At 40.6% G+C, this 23,544-nt stretch overlaps 1 protein-coding gene across 1 annotated transcript in view; it reads right to left on the bottom strand.

Moving 5' to 3' along the window:
* Window positions 1-4,247: 4,247 nt before the first annotated feature.
* The window catches only part of csmd3a (CUB and Sushi multiple domains 3a), a 232,042-nt gene continuing 212,745 nt past the window's right edge, over window positions 4,248-23,544 (bottom strand). Inside the window, 11 exon segments of the mRNA XM_046833559.1 lie at window positions 4,248-4,533; window positions 5,329-5,464; window positions 6,531-6,618; window positions 11,394-11,506; window positions 12,320-12,478; window positions 12,739-12,804; window positions 13,871-14,050; window positions 15,041-15,152; window positions 16,257-16,330; window positions 16,705-16,878; window positions 21,822-21,995. Of these exon segments, the coding sequence (XP_046689515.1) occupies window positions 4,374-4,533; window positions 5,329-5,464; window positions 6,531-6,618; window positions 11,394-11,506; window positions 12,320-12,478; window positions 12,739-12,804; window positions 13,871-14,050; window positions 15,041-15,152; window positions 16,257-16,330; window positions 16,705-16,878; window positions 21,822-21,995 (1,436 nt within the window). The 3' untranslated portion in view covers window positions 4,248-4,373.

The raw sequence follows: 23,544 nt of genomic DNA, 5'->3' as shown, positions 1-23,544 counted from the left end.
TTATTATTCAAGAGACTGATTTTGAACTGGCGGCTGTCATCGATCATCTCACGCTCAATTGAATCAGCTTTCATGGTGTAGCTATGGGGGGGGGGTTTGGGGGGTACAGAGTTTCCCTCGCTCTGCTCTGCGTTGTCCTTCATCAATAATGAATCTCATCTCCATGCTTCTCTGAAGGAACAGCTTCCTGTTTCAGAGAGAAAGAGAGAGTGAAAGCTCGATCTGCCGCTTTTATGTCATCAAAGGTGGAGGGTGTAATGATATGCAATATTCTAATTCGATAAACTAATTCGATGAACACGTCTTATTTTCATCTGACTGAAAACTCAATCACGTGACCATTCCATGCTTTACTGAACACGATTAAACATGGCCACGTTTACACTGTTGTGACTAATGAATGGGCGTGTCCAAAGCACAGAACCTTAGCTAGCTGTTAGCTAGCAGCGCCATCAAATTCACGTAGCTTTCTTTATTTACCCCGGCATGAATCGGTAAACGTTTTAGATTTGGTAGAATGCTATGCTAATGCACACCAATCGCTAGCAAATTCATGCTAGCACGTCCAAGCATCAGAGGTTATGGATATTTCTAGGAATGTTCCACTTCCTGCTTGAGTCTCGCTATTAATGGTTTTCTTGACTGAATACACAGAAATGCTAAAAAAAAAGTTTATTGCCTTGTGTAGAACAGCTTGTTGGGGATTCTTCAAACTTCAGATCCAATGAATTTGGATTCATTTTACATGTTTATTTCACCTCCAGATGATGAAGTGTATTTATTGATTTTATAATGCACTCGTTTGGATGTACAGAGTAATTTGCAATGCAGCCTTGCACTATAATCGATCTAAATACTCGATTCAGGTCAGGGGGGCGGATCTAGAAAATTATTTTTGGGGTGGCATGAAAATTATGAGCTGTGGCAACACTAAAGCAAGCAGCTTTGCATGGTTCTTGTGGATTCAAGGAATGATATACACATTCGGTGTATACACTGGGGCAAACAATTTTTATTTTGGGCAAATGTTTTTTTTTATAAAGACTGATTATATATATAAAAATATGTTTAGAAAATAACAAAGTAACAAATGCACCAAAAAGAAAAACTCCAAATAAATGAATGAATAAAGAATAAAGAAGTTTTAACTCGTCAATGCCGGGAAGTGACCATGATATCAGGTGATTATCCAGTGCTCGGTCTGAGCACCCTGTAAATCCTCACACCCGCCCAGGTTACCACTAAAATCACTAATGCATAGCTTTCACAAGGTGCAAGCTTTTCAAATAAGAATGCAACTCTGTTGTTGTTCAGTCAAAAAGAGAATCGTTTAACAAAAGCAGGTACTCTTTATTTGTAAATGACATTTACAAATGAATATTTACATTACGTAATCTTGTATTATTATTCCTTTTTTTCCATACAAAGTGGTATTTCTCACAAAAATAGATCTCTTTTTTTTCCCAAAAACTTTAAATATCTGTACATTTTTAATGAATATTATATACAAAGCAGGTGGATCCACCCGAAGGAGCCAATAGTCCAACAGAAACCGTAATCTTCTCGGATGTTCACATTTACAGCGACTAAGAAAACAATATAAAACAACAAACAAAGTAAATAAGGTGAACGCACAACATGGGTCATGGCACCAAGAGGACGGACGTAGTATTGATGCCACACTGGATATTTGGCAGCCGATTGGTGACTCGCACTATTTTCTGAAGATTGAGTCGGTATGTAACGTCGATAAATAAATATCATTTATTTCCAGAAAATAAATCTTTTTTTTAATAGCTTGAGTATTTTACAAGGCTCTACAGGAGGCTCGGACCATTACAGGGCTCTATGGGACCCTCGGGCCGTGAAGTGATCAACAAATTGCAAAAAAAGTACGGCGAAAAGCAGCAAAAAAAAAAAAAAAAGATCGAAATAATCCAGAAAATATATCTTGATTAATGGATTGGACTCCCTTAACTGGCATTATATCACAGTGCTGCGAAATTCCTCCATTCTGATTGGTCGGAAAGGTCTATGAAGTATATGAGCGCTCGGTTAGAATGCACTAGCATCTCCGTAGTAAAGGCTGGATCTGATCTACGAACAAAAACGGTTGATTTATGTTTATTTAATGTTGAAGGGCAGAGTCTCCAGTGTTATGATGTGTTATGTAAATGGAGGCCGGAGCTGGAGGAAGTAAGTGGTAAGGATCACACGCCTGTGTGTTAATATATTTAATAACATTTATAAATATATATATTATGTTTATTATTTTATACGAGCGTTCTCTCTTGCAGTGAGTAAAAAAGGGGATAAAAGGAGGAGAGACGAGAGCTTTGAGAGAGACAGAAGTTTAGTATGTGTATGTGATGAGATTTGAGAGCCTTCCACCTGCCTTCCATTCCTTCCTTTACAGTTTCTGGAAAGGGGGGACAAACATGGGAAGATAATGCGTGAGCGCTATAACGTGAGACAGAACAGGAACTAGTATTAAATGTAACCAGCGGTGGACAGTAACATAGTAAATGTAATTCGTTACTGTACATAAGTCGCTTTTTCACGTATCTGTACTTTAACTGAAGAATTTCCATTTGGGGAGATTTTTACTTTCACTACATTTCAAATTCAAATATCTTACTGCATGGATAAAAACGTAATCGGTCAAACACACAGCCATCCACCAATCAGGGTCGAGCGCTCGCTCTGTTTTGAACTTGTTCTGATCGGCGCTCGGTGCATCTACTGATCACCAACATACAGTTCAGCATCAGTTCAACAGAACATTTAGAGAGGAATAAAAAACTCCAGACTCGAATTCACCACAACACACGTGACTTTGTTTGAGTGATTTTTTAAAAAGTAGTTTTTGAGTAGTTTGAGTCATTAATATCATTCTATTAATAGATCAGTGTGCTGAGAGTCACATTCGAGTCTTTTCACATCAACTGAGTCGATTAAAAGAAAATGTAATAAAAATGACTAGAGAACATTATAGCTGTAATAAATCATAGTACTCTGGATACTTAAGTATATATTTTGATTTATACTTATATTTTATATCAATTCTGCCCACTGTGGGACGAATAAAGATAATACTTATATTATCATATAATTTAAGGCAAAAACCTTAAGGGATCAATTTAACTTTGACCGGAGTCACTACATGGTTTGTGCACTTCGTCCACCACTGAATGTAACTATAAATGGATAAAAACTATGATGCTTCTTCTGGTTATTCAAACTATTCATTTTGCTGTGGTATAAGAGGAATAAAATACTGCAAGATGTGTTGCTACAGAAAACAAATCAACTTTAGGGTGGTTGTTGATATTGATTGAATTTTGTCATTAATAAATATTGTGTATTAACTGATATTTAGATAAATCCTTCACTCCAGCACTAAGAATCCACACGTGAGCATTATTGATGTCTCTAGCTGTCCAGGCCTCTCTTTGATAATACTGCGGGAAGTGGTAGCAATTAACTATTAGGTAGTCAATAGTAAAGATGTTCTGATCATAAGGTTGCGAGTTCAAATCCCAGCACCACTAATCTGCCACAGTTTGGCCCTTGAGCAAGGCCCTTAAACCTCAACTGCTCATTTGTAATAAGATCATCTCCTGATCGTGAATGTAAATGTATATTGGCATCTGAGTTCATCTTATAACAATCAGAAAAGTGTTTAATTTAATTTTAATTATAATACAAACTTGGGTAATTTGATTATTCAAATCAAAAATTTTAATATTTAAATGTTAAAGTGACTGACGGTGTAACCGATGCGTTACACAATGTCAGTCAAGAAAGCCTTCAACCTAAACATTATGAGGACTGTAGCAGAATGTTCCAGTTGAAGGATGCAACCAAGACCAGAAGTGAACCCGGCGTCATTTCCTCAAGCATTTCCCGTGGACCTCTTCTGTTCTGATCTGCAGGAGGGTGATGGAGCATGTGAAGGTGAAAACCCTTCGAGAAATCAAACCTACACGTCATGAGGACGCAACTTGAACCGTGCAGCATTCTGGGGGGGGGGAGGCTTCAGAAAACCCGGAACGTTCCAGGTCTTGCACCAAGCCTCCTTAGATTTGTGTTTTTTTTTCTTGGATACAAAATTCAAGGACACTCTTAGAGTGAGTTACACAACCGAAAAACACTCCACTGGAAACGTGAAGCAGTCCGTCTGTCTGTCCGTCCCCACCCTCGCAGATCCACGTCGGCCTTAAAGCATGTGGGTGTGTACTGGATAGGATGGGTATTGGCTCCTCAGACTGTGCTTGAGTCTCTCTTCAGGAAATCTGTGCGAACCACCGCAAAGGTCCGGAAAGAAACAAAAAAGACCCCGAACGCTAACCGGTACGAGGAGTTCGCTCGTGTCAAACCATGGTGCAGACGGTGTTGAGGCTGGGGTCGAAGCGCACTGCTTTGCCCTCAATGCTTTTGGTGTTGGTGTTGTACATGGGGTTCTCGAACGTGGCCTGGCCGTTGCTGTTTTCGTGCGGGGAGCAGCCCGAGAACTCGGCTTTGTCCGTCCTCCTGAAAGCACAGAGCGAAGAACAGAACAGAACAGACGACTTCAACCCATCAAGCATCTCTGAGTCGCTCCGCATTGAACCTTTTATAAATAGCATCGAATTAATTTCTTTTATAATAACATTTCTTTCCTTTTTATACATAAACTGAGAAAAAGTATTCAACTGAAATTTCATTAAATGTAAAAAACTGTCATGTAATCAAATATTTGAAACATATTACATACCTACACACACATTATATATATATATATATGGACAAAAGTTTGTGGACACCTGAACCTAAGTTTCCTCAGTGCTTTTCCCACATTTAGTCTTAAATTGCTGATATAATAACCTCCACTCTTCAAGAGGTTCCACTAAATTTTGTGAAGATTTATGGAGATTCATTGAGTCACAAGGGTGTTAGTAAAGTCAGGTCTTGATGTAGCTGAGAACTTGAGGAGGCCTGGAGTGCAGTCAGCATTCAAAAGGTGTTCAATATGGTTTAGAGCTCTGTAGCAGGAAATCTTCCACTCAAACTAATGTAAAGCAGATCTTCATGAAGCTGTAAGAAGCTTTGTGCACAGGCCCATTGTCTAGTGGAGCAGGTTTGGGTCTCCTAGTTCAAGTGAATAGAATATTTCATGCTACCATATTTCATGTGCCTCCAACTTTGTGCTAACGAAAGGCTGAGAAAGTCTGGTGCCCAATGCTTTTGTCCATATAGTGTACCGTTCAAATGAATTAAAAATATTCACAAGAAAAAAGAAATCGAATGGCCTCCGTTTGAGCCGTTTAACCGAATGCGCGTTCATACCGCTGTTTGTAGAGATAAAATCCAAACCCTGCGAATATCAAAGCGAAAAAAGGCACGAGAATCGCCACAGCCACGGAGCTGCTGTTGGTCCCAGGTGGTGCCTCGGAGCTTCTCGTCGTCTCCGTGATGTTCTGGCCTGTGTGCCAAGTAAACATGATCGATTCTATTTATCTGCAGGATAAATCCATTTCATACAGTGACATTTTAAAAAAAAAATCCATCTTCGCTACTGTATTTAAGTCATTTTTTGTCTGAGTTTTACTGAGTATCAAAGCAACTTTTACTCTTTACACAATTCAACAGATGCACATTTTACTCAACTGTATTCTAATGGACAATGAGCGATACCCATTACACCGTTTTTAATCCAAAAACAGCTCAAATAAAATCCAAAAACTTTAAGAACCAGCTTTTTGTTCAAGTTGAATAAAAATTTCGTCAAAATCCCTGAATATATGGGTTTTATTGATCTAAAATTATAGAATTTTATTTGTCCTTTTACGGTTCTTCTGCCTTGTGACATGATCCTGCAATTTTATTTGTTAATTGAAAATCCTTTTTTTTTTCGTCTTTCTTTTTTGTGTGACTTGTTTGATCTTTGTTTGATCTCGTGTGTTGAAGAGGCTGTTGTGTTGATGGTTAATGCAGTGTCGAGGTGTACAATTCCATTTGTATTTTAGGAAGGAAGTAAAACCTCACAAATCACCTCAAAAACCTGTTTTGATGTTGAGGACGAGTGCAGCTTTGGGTCTATGTTCGATACGAGTCAAATACTCAAGTGCTGTTTAAATCAGATCATCAAAGATTTTTACTCAAGTCATATTGAAATTGGTGACTTTTGTAATAAAGGAAAGTTTTGCAGTATTATGCACTTTTACTCAAGGGTTATTTTCAGGTTCTCTTTACACCTTACATCAGGCTGGTCATGGAGTAGTGAGGGGCGTGGCTTAAAAGTGTAACGCACACTTGTCGAATAGTATTATAATAACATGCCTGGCTGTGCTTTATAAACTGTACATGGCTTGTATTACAGAATACATAGCATGACCTATTAGATTACATGATGTTTTACCGCATTATAGAGCACTCATGGAGTTCACGACCTCCCAAATTCAGTTGCATTGTGAAGAAGTTTTAATTCTCAAGGTCAGGACAATGACAAATGAAAAAAACAGACATTCTAATCATTTCAAGAAACACACCTTGTCTCTGCAGCCCAAACTGTCCGTAATCCCGGCCCTGGATGTTGCCTTGGAACACGTATGGTCCTCCATCTTGCTCGGCTGAAACCTGGCATTTTTTTTTTTTAAAGAAAAGAAATAAAAAAGAATAATGAAAGTCATCATAAGAGCCACTCGCGTTGAAGCGCGATTTCGAGAATGAACGCATTCATGTTTTTCCACAAAAAAAGACTTGAAAAGTCGGAGTGTTAAAGTGTCAGATGGAAAAGGATGTTCGCGTCGGAGGTCTTGCACTTTAAGCGAAAGCAGCACGCGGTTATTAATGCACACTTAAAATTCGGCTTCAGCCGGAAGAATGAGTCCGTAACTCAAGCGAACAGGAGGAAACGTTGAGAAGCACATTTACTCATTTATCGGCTCTCGGAGGGAATAGACGCTCCTCGTCGCGGGTTCATCGGGTTGACGTCGAAGGTGCGCCAGGCCATTTTTTTGTACGGAAAACATTTCGAACGCGATTAAAAATAATAGTTCAGGCCGTGGCCTCGGGATGATGAGTGGATTACGCGGCTGAGGAAACCTGTTCTGAGAACTGTTATGATCCGGAATGTTGGTGTTTACACAGGCAGGGAGTCGGCCATCTTTAATGGCCCTTCAACAAAGGTGACCTTTATCTCAGACTGAACGCTCAGATGTTTCACCTGTCAGAAAAAAACCCAAAATAATAATAATAATAATAATAATAATAATAATAATAATAATAATAATCATTCTTTTCCTGTGCGTTTTACTTTCATATTGCATTTGGAATGCACTTACTGTCTAATCAAAGCCCTCAGATGGGGGGTGGGGGGGTCTTTAGTTGGGGGCTGTTATTACAGAAGGGGCTGTTCTCCAGGCCAGGTGGTGTTATTATATACTGTTGTGTAGTCTATAACGTTCTATATTTGTTTTATATAAGTCTGTTACAGATTGAACGGCTATTTAACCAGCAGACTGCCCCATCAGCTTCACACACACACACACACACACACACACACACACACACACACACACACACACACACACACACCAGTACACAGCCAGACACAGTCTAATAGACTTGGCTTCCCCACGGCAACCCATCAAACACTTGCCCAGATGAGCTCGCAGCTCCCGTCCCGCCACCCGCCATGTTTTCCAGCCATCTTTATGACTAACGCACTCTAGCAGAAGGTAAAACCATGCTCGGGTCACTTCCGCAAGACTCTCTAACAGCCTTCTTGCCCCCGGGCTGTCAGCCTCTTCAGCACCCTGTTGACACTCCACCTTTATCACATGACTTCACACATCGCTTCCCCACATTTACTGCCCAGGAGCTCCTCGTGGCCGTCCCGCTCATTTCGCCTTATTGCCCCGCTGCCATCCCTGATGATTTAGTGTTAACGGTTATCGCAGGCAATTTGCTCGTATTGCCAATTTTCCTTCCTCATACTGTATGTAATCTCCGAGTCCGTTTGCATCAGGAAGGCCATGAACACGGCTTCGGCGTGGAAAAAAGTTCTCATATTTTTAAACAATTCTTTCATGCAAGACTTTTGAGCTTTTTATCAGCATAATGCTTTGTTTAAGTGCATCGGGATCTGCTGCTACGTTCAAGCTTTACTTACTTCGTCTGGAGGTGGAAACATGGCACGGGGTTGCACCTGCTTGTGTTATCGATATCTAATGAATGAAAGACCCCCAACACAACGTACTTTTGGGAATGATATGTGAAACCGATCGTATTCTCCAGGAGGTACATTAAACTTTAGATACTTATCAATACGTTTATTTACATTTATGGTATTTGGTAGATGCCCTCATTGAGAGACTTGCATTTATGTCATTCATATAACTGAGCATCTATGGGGCTAAGGGCCTTGCTCAGGGGCCCAGGAGTGGCAGCTTGGTGTGGCTGGGATTTGAACTCACAACCTACGGATCCACTGTCCAATCCTTATTTATATATATGACAGGTGACCAGAGCACATACTCACCATATGATACACAAAAGTTTTTGGACACCTGACCATGAGATCGGTATGTGCTTTCTGAACATCCCAATCCACATTACGTCCTCATTTGCTTATATATTAAACTCCACCTTACTTCGAAGCTGAGATGTTCCAATAGATTCTGGAGTGTTCTTGTTTTCTCAGTGTTCAACAGGATTTAGAGCTCTTTAGCAGCAGATCTTCTACATACATCCAACCCATGAAAAGCATATCTTCATGGAGCTCAGTGCACATTGTCATGCTGGAACAGGTTCGGGTCTCCTAGTTCAAGTGCATCCAAAGGCGTCCTTAACAATTGTGTGTATCCAATTTTGTGGCAAGTGTTTGGCAAAGTGTTAAACATTGCTGGGAAAGTGTGGTGTCCCATTACTTTTGTCCATATTGTGCATGCGAGTGTGTGAGTGAAACAGATTGTAGGACTGTCAGAGTCACTGAGAGTGTACATTAATGTGTGTAATCATGTGTGTGAGTGTGTGTATGTGCATGGAGAAGTGATTTATGTTACAGTTATTATAGTCATAAGCAGCGAGCAGTGAAATGGCTCCTGGGTCCTGCTAAACATGCTTCAGGTTTATAGCTCATGTCTGCTTGTTATCCGTCTCTCCGGCCACAAATTACCTCCATCCACTGTTTATTTTTCAGCAGACCAACACAAACAGACTTTGTAATGTAATCGTGATGCGTTGCGATTCGGCAGAGCCTCGGGCCATGGAAACGCTCATGATGCCGCAGAAATCGCGGATCAGGAACGAAGATCTGAGGTTTGTATTAAAGTGCTCGTCCACTCGTCTTCTGTTACACTGTTTATAGCGATAATGCCTGATCATGTTTGCACTGTCACTTAATTTCACCTCGAGGTTGCTGTTGTATCAGTGTTTACACTCAAACACTCCACATCCACATTCCACATCACGTCCTCACACTGTATCTGCTTCTTCCTTTCTTTCTCGATTTCTGTATTTCTTTTGTGATCTTTCAATTACAATGCAAATTACTATAGTGTAATGTGTTGCTGTAAAATCTATCTATCTATCTATCTATCTGTCTGTCTGTCTGTCTGTCTGTCTGTCTGTCTGTCTGTCTGTCTGTCTGTCTGTCTGTCTGTCTGTCTGTCTCTTTCTCTCCCTCTATTTCTTTTATTTTTTTTATTTTCTCTTCTTTTTACTTATTTATTAGTTTTTTGGCTGTGTGTTTATTTATGCATTCATTTATTTGTTAATTTATATCTATCTATCTATCTATCTGTCTGTCTGTCTGTCTGTCTGTCTGTCTGTCTGTCTGTCCCTCTATTTCCTTTTTTTTTTTTTTTTTTTTTATTTTTTAGTTTTTTGTGTTTGTTTATATCCATTCATTTCTATCTATCTATCTATCTATCTATCTATCTATCTATCTATCTATCTGTCTGTCTGTCTGTCTGTCTGTCTGTCTGTCTGTCTGTCTGTCTGTCTGTCTGTCTGTCCCTCTATTTCCTTTTTTTTTTTTTTTTTAATTTTTAGTTTTTTGTGTTTGTTTATATCCATTCATTTCTATCTATCTATCTATCTGTCTGTCTGTCTGTCTGTCTGTCTGTCTGTCTGTCTGTCTGTCTGGTCTTGTCTTGTCTTGTCTGTCTGTACGTGATCCTTTCTATAGCGACGTTAAATTCACACCTAGACCTGACAGCTTGCGGATGAACGTATAAAACGGCGCGTGCGCTCCTTTATCATTAGGGAACTGCAGGATGAGCTGCTCGAGAGAAATAAAAGGCTCTGCAGTAAGCGTGAACACCGACGCCTTCAAAGCAATAAATACATATAATAAAATGTTTTATTCCTGACTTAGTGTAATTTATAGATCACAGTGTGGAAAGGAACAGCGGCGTTTTCTTTACGCCGGGTGTCGTTTCATTTCCGCGTCTACGCTTTTATTACACAATGATTGTAAGCTTTATTTAAAACACCCCACGTACATCATCCTCATTTCCGTTATCAGCGATATAAACTATATTTATGGGAGCATTTGGACTCTCTCTCACACACACACACACACACACACACACACACACACACACACACACACAGTGTCCGGCTTACAGTTTTATAGCGTTTTATAGAGTTTTCGGCTGAGAAATGTAAATTGAAATTTTGTCTTATTTGCATGAGCTATGCCTTATTTAATAAAGAATATAATTGAGTTATATAATAGTACATGATCATCTCCATATCAATCCACGTCCTCTACATCTGCCTCTTTTAATCCAACCACCTGCATGTTTTCCCTCACCATGTTCATAAACCTCCTCCTTGGCCTCCTGCCTGGAAGCTCCATCCTTAGCATCCTTCCACCCCATGTTTCTCCTCTGCACATGACCAAACCCTAACAATACATGTGGGGGTAACTAGGGGAAGTAGAAGCTCATTAAGGCTCTGGGTTACTGATCAGAAGGTCAGGGGTTCAAACCCCCGACTTCACAAAGGTGTCACTCTTGGGGCCCTCGAGCAAGGCCCTTAACCCTTTGTGCTCCAGGGGTGCTGTATAATGGAGTGTCAAATTAAATGAATAAAAGGATGAAATGAAAGCACACAAACAAAACAAATCTATAATTCTATATTATAAAATAAACAAATAATAATTATTTTATAATAATATATTATAAATAATTGTATATTTTTACTCAATAAAACCCCTAATTTTAATTCAATGCCAAAATGTGAAATGCAAAAAAATGATCAAAGACCAAAAAATAAAAATTATACACATAAGCCCCTCCCACAAAAACTCTCCTACGAAGCCCCTCCTACTGAGTGACCACCTAATGAAAGGGTGATACGTGATGGAACTGAAAATCATGAGGAACTGAAGAAGTGCTTACAAAGCCGTCCATGGTCCACGTCTCCTCACTGAGCTTCGCCTGGGTTCCCTGCACCAGAGCCCTCAGGTGGAACAGCTGCAGGGTGAGACGAGCTTCACTGCTCTTATACACACCTGCATGGAGAGAAGAACAGAACTGTGTAAGTGTAAAACACACACACACACACCATCACATTCTCACTCACACCTGCACATGTGCATACAAACACACAATTGCACATCCACGTGCACACACACACACACACACACACACACACACTCCTTTACAAACACTTGCGTTCACACACCTGCACACACAAACACTCATGAGCATACACACACACACACACACACACACACACACCTGCACACAACTTTAATTGCACACATACAGATACACAAAAGTACACACACACACACACACACACACACACACACACACACACTTGAAAACACAACTTGACACACACTTCATTTACAAATTATTTACAAATTATTATTATTATTATTATTATTATTAATATTTTGGTCTTCCTTCCTTTCACCTTCCTTTCCTTCCTATATGAAATCCTTCCCCCCTTTTTTTCTTCCTCCCTTTGATCTGTTTAGTTGGTTTACTGAGTGTTTGATTGCGATCTCATCCCAGTTGTCGCTCTACCTCAGGAATCAGGATTTGTGTTGCTCTTTTACATTTCTCTTTGTCTCTTTTGTCACTTTCTTGTGTGACTTTCACATAAAAAAAAAAAAAAACAGCACAGAAACTTACATAACTCATGAATGTGAAACATTTGCTCTCGCTGTATAATTAGAGCCTGAACACGCATCGCATCCTCGACCCCCCGAAAAAAACATGTGACGTTCACAAAAGTTGCTGTAAACTCTGTAAACTCTGCTGTGACGCCGACCTGGACGCTGATGGTAGCGAACAGTGTGTTATTAGTTACTTACCTGACAGTAAGAGCTCTGTGTTCCTGTTGGTGAGAGTGGCGTTCACTCTGCCTGAGGTGGAGTTAAAGTCGCTGATTGTCAGAGTCACGGGCTGTTTCGCTGCCTTGTGTTCGAGAGAGCCCTTCCAGACGTACGCCGGGGCGAACACGTCGCCAGGAACTGCAATCGAGAACATTTAAGCTGTCAGACGCCAAGGGGGCGAAATGCACGTGGCCCCTTTTTACCTGCTGAGGTTTTTTTTTTCCGTTTTCTGCAGTAATTATCCCTTCGCGGTGATATGTACCGACTCTGACAAGGCGAAAACGCTTCTCCGGAAGTCAAAGCGATTCCAGAGCGAATATTCAATGTTAAAATAAAACAGTGTGAGTTTTAAGTTTAAGTTTTGGCACTTAAAGGTGCTATTAAAAAAAAAGTCTCACCGCTTGCTTTGGGACTCGGAGTCCCTTGGACAGGAAGTGTGGTTTTCTCCACCGGCTTTGATCCCACTGGAAAAAAACATGAGGAGACATGAAGATGATCGCAAGGATTAAAACACAGTCAACACTGTCTGATTGTTTGGGCTGGAAATAATAATACTACACTATACTGGGGCTGTAAGAAGATCACTATCACCCTGAAAATGAGTTACAGTACAGCAGCCAGGGTCATACAGAGGTTCTCCAAGACTGGTTCCACTCAGAACAGGTCTCGCAAGAGTCCATCAAAGGAGTTGAGTTGAAATTTAACTCTATTGAGCACCTGTGGGGATTCTGAAGCAGAAGGTGGAGAAGCATTATGGAGGAGTGGAAGAGGATCCCAGCAACAACCTGTGCAGCTCTGGTGAATTCCATATCCAGGAGGATTAAGGCAGTGCTACATAACAGTGGTGTTGACACTGAATATTGACACACTTTTGACATGTTCACTGAGGGTGTACTCACTTTTGTTGCCAGTTATTTGGACAATAATGGCTGTATGTTGAGTTATTTTATTGATTGCTGAAATGCGAGGGGTTCGTTCACTTTTGTGAGATACTGTATATTATATATAGGCACCGATCAGGCAGAACATTATACCATTATACCATTATAAGCGGTGAAGTGAAGAACACTGAGGATCTCCTCATCATGGCACCTGTTAGTGAGTGAATATATTTATTGGGCAGGAAAAGAAGCAGGAAAAATGGGCGAGTGTATGGAGTTTGACGAAGGCTAAATTGTGACGTCTAGACGACTGGGTCTCCAAAACTGCAGTTCTTGTGAGATGTTCTGGTCTGCAGTGGTCAGAATCTATCAAAAGTGCTCCAAGGAAGGAACAGTGGTAAACTGGCGACAGGGTCGTGGGCAACCGAGGCTCACTGATGCATGGGGGGAGCAAAGGCTGGTCCGTGTGGTCCGATCCAACAGACGAGATCCTGTAGCTCAAACTTCTGAAGAAGTTCATGCTATTGATGCTTGAAGGGTCAGGGTTAACAATATTAGGCAGGTGGCCATAAAGATATATATATGTGTTAGTGTGTGTGTGTGTGTGTGTGTGTGTGTGTGTGCGCATGTGTGTAAGTAAAAGTCCTACTTCGGCACACAGGCACTTTTCCGCTCCAAGATCCGTCTGGCCTGCACACGCGATGTTCGGAGCCTCCGGTGAGAAGGAAACCAGGCTGGCACGAGTACACGAGCATGTACCCAAGTGAGGGCACCTCCATACCCAACACACTGGCATGTGGAGGAGTGCGGGGCTGCTTACACGAATGGGCTGCATAAACACACACACACACACACACACACACACACACACACACACACACACACAAAACACTACTATTACATCACTCTGCTGCTGATAATTTTTTTATATCAACACAACAGAACATCTTTACAAAGCAATCTTCGATGTAAAACATGCCAGATCCACCAAATTTCCCTCAAAAATGACATTCTCTATTACAGTTTTACACTTCAGGGCAAAAAAAGCCCAAAATAAAAAAAACATGAAGCTTTTAATGTTCATAAAATCCATCAGACAGATCACATTTTCATCTTCATTCACAAGAAGTCTACAGGAGTGAACTGAGTTTCTGAAAGGAACCGAGCGAGTGGCGCCACAGCAGAGCCTCAGGAGCACATCGCTTTTATTCATGCTCATTTCCTGAACAATGGTTTGGTTTTAGATCATTGAAAGCTTCATATTCAGCCTCAGTGTGGAAATGACGAGGTAAAATACGCAGCCAGATACAAACGGTTGCCAAAACATCTCTATAAATCCAGATAAAGAGTGAGTGATAGAATGAAAGAGTTCAAAAGTAAAAGAGAGAGAGAGTGATAGAGGATAAGATGAAGAGTGAACGGGATAGAGAGTGAGTGACAGAATAAATCGAACTAATAGTGAGTGAGAGAGAGGAAGAGAGGGTGAATGAGATAGAGGGTGAGTGAGTGACCGCATGAAAGAGAGTGAAAGAAGAGAAAGAAAGAATGAGTGAGTGAATGGTAATAGAGTGTGAGGAAGAGAGAAGAGAGGAGCAGATGAATTACAGCATGAAAGAGAGACTGAAAGTGAATGAGTTTGTGAGAGAGAGAGAGAGAGAGAGAGAGAGAGAGAGAGAGAGAGAGAGAATGAAATAAGAGACAGAATGAAAGAGCGACTAAAAGTGATTGAGAGTGGGGGGGTGAATAAAATAGAAAGTAAGTGAGTGACAGAGAGAGAGAGAGAGAGAGAGAGAGAGAGAGAGAGAGGATAGAGACTTACGGATGCACTCCGGCTGGGCTCCGCTCCAGGTCAGGTCAGTCTGGCAGGTCCGTGTGGTGGAGCCCAGTAACAGGTGGCCGCTCTGACAGTAAAAGCGCACGGTGCTGCCCACCTGAGATATCATACACACTTTTAACAACTGGCAGTGCAGATAAACACACGCGCACACACACACACACACACACACACACACACACACACACACACACACACACACTCAAACAAAACACACACAAACACACACTCACACTCCCTGGATACAAAACACACGTTCCACAGAAATTTGAATAAACTTTCATATCAGCATGAAGCACACGACGGTCAGCGGCGCACCTCAGTCCTGTACATCACAGAAAACTCGAAACTTTACACACACACACTCACACACACACACACACACACACACACACACACACACACACACACACACACACACACACACACACACACACACCAATTTTTGTAATTTCCAAAACAGTTTAAAATTAAATGTCTGCTTGGTAAATAATACGTATAATAATATTTTATAATATTTTATACAAATTTAAATATATAAAAATAAAATTTAATAAATCAAATGAATGTTATGCACTTTTATTATTTTGATAAAATTTAGTAATCAATGAAATGGATTAAATAAAATAAAAATGCATTAAAAGTATCCGCCTTGTGACCTTTGTCCCCTTTATCCTCTGATCACAGACACCTGCCAGCCACAGATACCGAAAATAATGACTTTCTATTCAGCTGTAATGTATGTAGCTTTGAAACGGAGATGAAGCTCTGAAGGCAATGCGTTTAAGAACGACACGTCTCAGAGGACAATGAAGATGACGGAGACGTCCGACGCGTCTTTTAAAGCGGAGGAAGTGCTTCAGGGCAGCGTTTTACTGAGCGATCCTGACAATAAGTCGATTGTGCTTTGAGGAAAGGGCAGTTGGGAAGGAGATCATGACTCACTCTCTCTCTCTCACACACACACACACACACACCAATTGCAGATGAAAGACAGGAAGTAGCTGCATTATTAACGTGTGTATTAATTAATTCCGTAGTTTTTGCGGCTCAGTTGCAGGACATTTCTGGAAAAAAAAAACAGCTAGAAGTGACGTCTCTTTTTTAAAATTCAGTCCCACAAATATCTAGTGAGTGGTAGAGGAGTGTGTGTTAGTCCAAGTATGTGCTAGGAGAGTGTGTGTGTTAGGAGAGAGTGTACCTTGAAGCCTAGGCTTGCGTTTAGAGAACCGTATTCAGGAGTTCCAGGGTTCTCACATGTCGTCCTGGTCGGTTCTTTGAAGAGAGAATCATCATCATCACCATCATCATCATCATCATCATCATCACCACAATAAATCCTACATATTCTTATGCTGTGAATTAGTTGATCGGTTGACCGTAAGATTTCCAGGAAACAAGTCATGAAGGAAATGACGTCACAGCAGAATCAAATCTCAGATAAATTACAATAACATTAGTTAAAAAAATTTTGTCCCATCATTCTGAAGGAATGCGTATATGTATTAAGGTAAGAGGTTATGGAATTACGCTTTGCTAGCTGTAAAACATGTTCTACAAACAGAACGTCACCCAGTTGACCTTTAAACACACACAGTAGATTTCTGCTCTTCACACTCTGGACTTTTGTGTGTATTATAATTTATTACCTATACATCGAGATTGAGAGCCGCTCCACGTTCCGTCGGCTTGGCACACACGCGTGGAAGAGCCCACCAGCACGTAGGGGGCGCTGCAGCTGTAAAACACCTCTGACTTAAAGATAAAACTCTGGCCTTCTCTCTTGGCATGGGCAGGGACACCTGGGTCGCCGCAGAACTTGGCTGGGAAACAAGAAAGAGGTCGATGTTGAATCCTGGATCGTGATTGATCAAAAAAATGTCAGTAGTCGGTTTTCATCAGAAAATAAAGTCGCGCGTTTCTGTTTTAGAGTTAAAGGATCGATCTTACATTCTTCACAACTGAGGGTTATGGGCCTTGCTTAAGGGCCTGACAGTGGTTGCAGCTTGGTGGGATTCAAACTCATGACCTTCTGATTAGAAGTGCACAATCTTAACCACTGAGCTACCACTTCTTTTTTTGAACTTCTACAAAAGTATTGGGACAGTGCACTGGGTTTTGTGGTGTACTAGATAATGTCAAATTGCACGTCGTTAAAATTTAAATTACGATATTATCGTAGAAAATATATATATATATATAAATTATACACCCTTACTCAGGTGTCAGCGAGCTCCGGCTCCGTGTCCTCACCCCAGCGCCTCTCATTATTCTCCCGATTCGGTGACCTTATCATTTTCGATTCCCTTTCCAAATTGTCGATAAAGGATTTAATTACGAGCCGGAGTTCGCCGAAGGGTTACGCACACGCACGGCTGCGTCGTCAGTCTGAGCGGCGGGAAAAAAACAGCGAAAGGAACCTGAGGAACATCTCGGGTAAAAGAAAAAAAAAAAAAACGAAATCCATTTTTATTCGTAAACTGATCAAAGGGCGAAAGGATTCGGCAAACGAATCACAGGTCAAATAGAAATCAGACGTAACGATCCTGCAGTATGAGGGAGAAGGCCGTGACGGCTTCCTGCAGCTCTGATCTATATTTCAAAAGAATCGAAATGAGGAAGCCGGAGCTCCGAGTCTCAGAAGGTGGACTGCAGTGAAGTTATAGACTTCAGCGTGAACACAGAGTTTTGAACCCTGAGATCAATCTCGTGCACAATGAGGCTGCATTACTGCAAACCCTTTTCTTAAGTGCTGCATTTCTGCCTGAGAAACACACCTGCACTTACATGACAAAGTAAAAGAAGACGGGATTAAAAAAAAGACGAGAGGAAAAAAAAACTAATTGTAAATGATAAAAAAATTTAAAAACAGTATAAAATATGAACATTTATATGATTGGCCTCTTATACAACATGAATTTGCACGCACACACACACACACACACACACACACACCTGACCCTTATCTTCTAAATCTAAGGAGGACTCACAATCACAACTTTTCACACATTAATTACGCGTTTAATAACTGAGATAGAGATCGTCGGAGGTCGTTCTTTGGAAGAAAAAAAAGTGTGTGTGTGTGTGTGTGTGTGTGCGCAACTGCAAAGCGCACTGCAGTTCAAATTGCACAATTACTGCTCTCTGACACGATGCCTTCTCTAGGAACTGTGTGTGTGTGTGTGTGTGTGTGTGTGTGTGTGTGTGTGTGTGTTTTGCAACAGAAGGGTGAAAGAGCGAAAGACATGTATGCAATTGCGAGGAGGAAGAGAGTCATCTCCAGTCATAACATGCAACAGAGAGCCATCATTGCTCATTCTGCTCGTGTTTCGAGCGTGTCAGAGGCCAAATCCGCCTACGCCTCCGAAATAACGAAGAAAAATCAGCGATGTGTTTACTGTACGCTGCTTCAATCCTGGTCTAGCCTTTATTCCATGTTTGTGTGGGTGTGTGTGTGTGTGTGTGTGTGTGTGTGTGGGAGGAAAACATTGTAAACAGCTCCAGGCCAAGCCAGGTTGTGCATAATAAAGAGATCTTGTGAGAGCCGTAATGTCAGCGAAGCTCCTTGATGAATAATACAGCACTTTTTCGAGATGCCTGAAAAGCCACACAACAAAGGAGGAATATTAATTCCGATGCGATATTTTCACGGTGTGAAAATGCGGGGGGAGACGCTGGCACGAGGCTTCGCCCCACCGCGTCGCCGGGTTCACCGCCATTTCTGTTCACGTGATTAAAGGGAACTCATTCATCAGCCAGTCATCTTCAGGAATAATACATGATTTTCTCAATGAATGCATTTTTGCTGGGCAGCTGTTTAAGTTTTACCCACAATGCCCTTCAAATACACTCTATGGACAAAAGTTAGTAGACACCTGACCATTTTTTTTTGAAGGTCTCACTCCACTTCCAGTCACCATTTCTGGGTATAATAATCTCCACTCCTCTGGGAAGATGTTCCACTAGATTTTATGGAGATTTGTGCTCATTCATTGAGCCAGAAGGGTGTTAGTAAAGTCAGGTAGTGATGTAGATAAGAAGGTGAGGAGGCCTGGGGTGCAGTCAGCGTTTACATCATCCCAAAGGTGTTCAATAAGGTTGGAGCTCTACAGCAGATCTTCCACATACATTGAACCCATGGAAAGCAGATCATAATAAAGCTGACTAGAGCAGAATTTGGTTTAAATGAAGGTTGAAATTTTAATGGTACATGTACAATTGTGTGCCTTCAAGTTTGGGGTAAGAGTTTCAAGAAGAACCACATGTGGCTTGAAAAGTCAGGTGTCTTAATACTTTTGGGCATATTGTGTTTAGGGGTCTTCATCTTACATATAGAATGAAAACAAGTAACCTTAAGTAATGTTAATGCTGATTGTGCATTAAAAATCTGTGACTAAGCTAAAGCTGTTTAGCTTTTGTGCTAAAAGTTTGAAGAAGAAGCACATATGGTTGGAAAAGTCGGGTGTCCCAATACTTCTGGACATATGTATGGGCACCAAACGAGAAGCCCCAGAATCACTAAAAAGACCAGACACCAGGGGTTTTACGTCATAAATGCATTTTGCTGTGTTTGAAGATTTTCTTTGAACATGTCCTTCAGAGGCAGATAGAAATACACCCCCGAACACACTGAACAGCACTTTTTAATAACCCCAGCAGTAACCTGAATCTGAGATCAATTTCCTTAAGCGAACTAAAATTTGAGGCTCATCAGCAATAAATGACTGATAGAACTTTAAGCTGATATCTCATTTTAATTCCTTCTTTCGACGCTGGTGGCACCGTATGACTCTGTAGCCCGAGATATTTTCTCAAAGAATTGCAGATCGAGGTTGGAGTTTTGGTTTCGGAGAGAAACATCTTTTAACCAAGGAGATCTAACTAGCATCAGAGGAAAATAAACCTAAACATCCGTAACCATGAACATGTTACTGCAAAAGAGAGCGTTTTACAGTTTCTCTTTTAAACAATAGGTCGTTCCATTGAAGAAATTTACTTCATGATATTGAGGGGAAATTAGACAAAGCAAAGAAAATGTCAAACAAAACCACCATCGCTTACGGAGCTCTGAAAATCACTAGCAATTTAAAAAACAAATGCTAGCTAGCAAAAGAAGAATAAGGCTAGAATGTGGTGTTTGCGAATAAGCTAATAAGGTTTAGCTACTGATGAATATAAAACGATTTGATAATAAAATCGCCAGTGGTGGAAAATGAGATAGCAAACAATATCAAATAAGTTAGCTAACTGTAAAGAATGGGCTAGTTAATAATAGACAATGAATTAGCTAACAGAGGCTTAACTAGCAAAAAAAAAAAAATCTTGAAAATGATCAAGCTGTTAATGGTGAATGAAGTAGCTAACATCAAAGCCATAACTAGCAAAATATTAAAAAGAATGAACTATTTGTCAATGGTGAATAAAGTAGCTAACAACACCTAACAAGCTAGTGAAATACGGAGAATGTCAATCAGAAGGAATTCGCTAACAGTAAAGAATGAATTAGTTGATAACCGAGAATGATGGAGCGAACAGTGGAGCAATACGAGTTTGAGATTGAGACTAAACTAGCAACTAATACAGCATAAGCTAGCAACAGAAAACGAGCTAGTGAACAGTACAGAATCAGTTAGCAAACAGGGAAGATTGACCAAGTTAATAATAGAGAATCATCTAGCTAACAGTTGAGAATTAAAAAAAAAAAAGAGCAATAGAAAAATAAGAAGCCTAACACCAAAAGAGAACAGACTAGCTAACTGATGCTGGAGAACTGACTAGCTAACATTGAAAAAATTAACAAGCTTACACTAAAAAATTCATTGATACATTGATAATGGAGAAAAAATGAGTTAACAGTGGAGCAATAAGCAGTTATAAGTAGATTTAGACTAAACTAGCTGCTAATAGAATATGAACTAGCAAACAGAGAACTTGCTAATGAACAGTACTGAATGAGTTAGCAAACAGTGAAGAATGACGATGTTAATAATGGGGAATTAAACAGCTAACACTGGATAATTCATTTATCAGCTCATAACGGTGAATTAAAAAAGTGAACAGTGGAGCAATAAGAAGTTAACGACTGCGAAAAACTAGCAGCTAATGGAGCATGAGCTAGCAAACAACAGAGAAGCTAGTGAAAATCGCAAATAAGTTAGCTAAAAATGAACAGTGAACAAGTTAGCTAACATTGGAAAACGAAGGCGCTTTGAATCGAACATGATTTATACAGAATGAGTTCATTGACGGTGAAGAAAACCAGAATGAATTCTCTGACAATGGAAAATTAACTAGCAAACTATGTAGAATGGATTATTTAATAACGAATAAATGAATTACTCAGCATTACCGATTTAATACTGAAGAATGAGAAATAAAATAAAAAAAGAAAACTTTGAGCAGTGGAGAATGATAGAGATTAAGATAAAGCATGATCTGGCTAACAATGGATGACAAGGTAGTTACCAGCCAAGAATGAAGAAGCTAACAGTAGAGTAAGAGGCAGTGTGGGAGATCAACCAAGGATAAAAAAAAAAAACAGTATAAAATGCATTGATTGATAATGTTGGGAATGAAGTTGAGGATGGAGAAGGAGCTAAAGCAGGTGAATTAGCTCAGACTGGAGAGAAGCTAACTGTGAGCTAGGGATGCTAGGTTTGGATTAATGAGGTTGTACTGTGAGGATAAAATAAATGCATTATGGTGTAGCATGAGCTAGCAGTGATGTATGTGTTTAAGAGAACGTGAATGTGGAAGATCTACTCACGCATGCACAAGGGCACGTCACCGCTCCAGGATCCTTGGCCCACGCAGGTAAGAGCTTCAGGGAAAGAGAGCTCGTATCCGTTCAGGCAGCGGTAACTAATGCTGGTGCCCCACTGGAACATGGAGCCCTCGACTTCACCGTTGGAGATTTGAGGTGGAGGTGGACACATTACCGCTGCATAGAAGAGAAAAAGAAACTGAATTAACATCGGAAGAACCGATAGCTAGAACCTGAAGGTTTTAACTTTTTTGTACGAGGTGATCTCAAATGGCATGTTTGATGGCATCACAAGGCTGGACGCACAGTCACAGGGAGCACCGAACTTTATAAGTCAGTGTCTCAAAGGTTGGCGTTTTGGCACCGTCGCAGAGATTCGGCGCAAACCACAGAAGCTGCTTGACACGCTTCGTAAAGGAGACTTCCAGGACACGTTTCAGACGTGGCAGAAACACTGGGAGAGCTTTATTGCCGTGCAAGGGGACTATTTTGAAAGTGACAGAGTGTAAATGCAAATAAATACCCTCTCGTATGTTAGAGTTGTTCTAGTCCTTGAGTGGCGTACGCAACGCAAGCGACGATGAAAGATTTGGTGCAGTAAAAGTTTCCGAAAATCCTGTGACATTTCCTCGACCACTGTGGCGTCTAACTCACTGACAATGGTTCGCATTTGCAGGTTTTCTGTCTAGTTTCTCTTTAGTGCTTCAGGTGGAGCGATGTCAAGCAGCTGGCAGATGCTCGACCTAAATAAAGCATGTGGGCCAAACGCCAGACGATTGAAAAGCAGCATTTCTGAGGTGTCCTTAAAGTTTTGTTTCATACTTGGGAGAAGATTTGTCTGAGACTTGGTGATTTCTGAGTCCTAACCTAGTTTCAAGTGTGTGCAGTGAACAGAAAAAGTTTGAAACTCGAAACTTGTTCCCTTCTCTTTTCTTGACATTTTCTTTGCTGGATTATTTTCACATGAAACCAAGAAATGATGTATAATGACATCCCTTGACTTTCAAGGACATTTGAAGCACTGTGATGACTATAAAGATTATAAGGTGCAACCGTGCACAGTTTTTTGGAAACTCCAGCATTTGAATAATTAATAATCTTATAATAAATGGAACAGGCTTTGCTCTTTATGGACAAAAGTACCACCTTGTCAAAACCACTGCAACACACACTCTGAAGTGGCTTTTTGCTCCCTCATGCCATACAAACATTTTCTTTAATGCAGCTCCATGTATATAAAGTGTGTTTCTGTGATTCCAATGGTTTACTATGGGGCTTAATTTGTTTTTGTGGGGGGGGGAGCGAGCGATTTAGACTTCCTTTAGAACCCAATATTAAAATTCTCCATAATCACATGTACGTTGTTGCCACAGCAGGAGATGAGATTAGAAACAAGACAACAAAAAAAAAAGTAAAAAAAACAAAAGGCTCAGAGTGAGAATTAGGAACTACTGCTAAACTAGAAGAACAGCGATCAGTACAAGGTTGCGATGTTGGACAGGATGCGAACAGCCATCGGATTGCCAAAATAAAGCCACTTGGGTTTGGATGACATTTTCTAAATTGCTAATTTATACTTTGTCCAGAGAGAGAAAGAGAAAGAATATAAGCGAGTGAGAGAGAACGAGAGAGAAGGCGAAAGCGAAAGAGAGAGAGACGAGAGAGAAGGGAGAAAACAAGTCGGTTGATATTTTGTCACAGTTGGCCGGGGAGCTGACGAGCCGCG

This window comes from Silurus meridionalis, chromosome 21, assembly GCF_014805685.1.
Source record: "Silurus meridionalis isolate SWU-2019-XX chromosome 21, ASM1480568v1, whole genome shotgun sequence".
NCBI lineage: Eukaryota > Metazoa > Chordata > Actinopteri > Siluriformes > Siluridae > Silurus > Silurus meridionalis.
The sequence above is the reverse complement of the archived record's forward strand: the minus strand, read 5'-3'. Positions and strand labels throughout refer to the sequence as shown.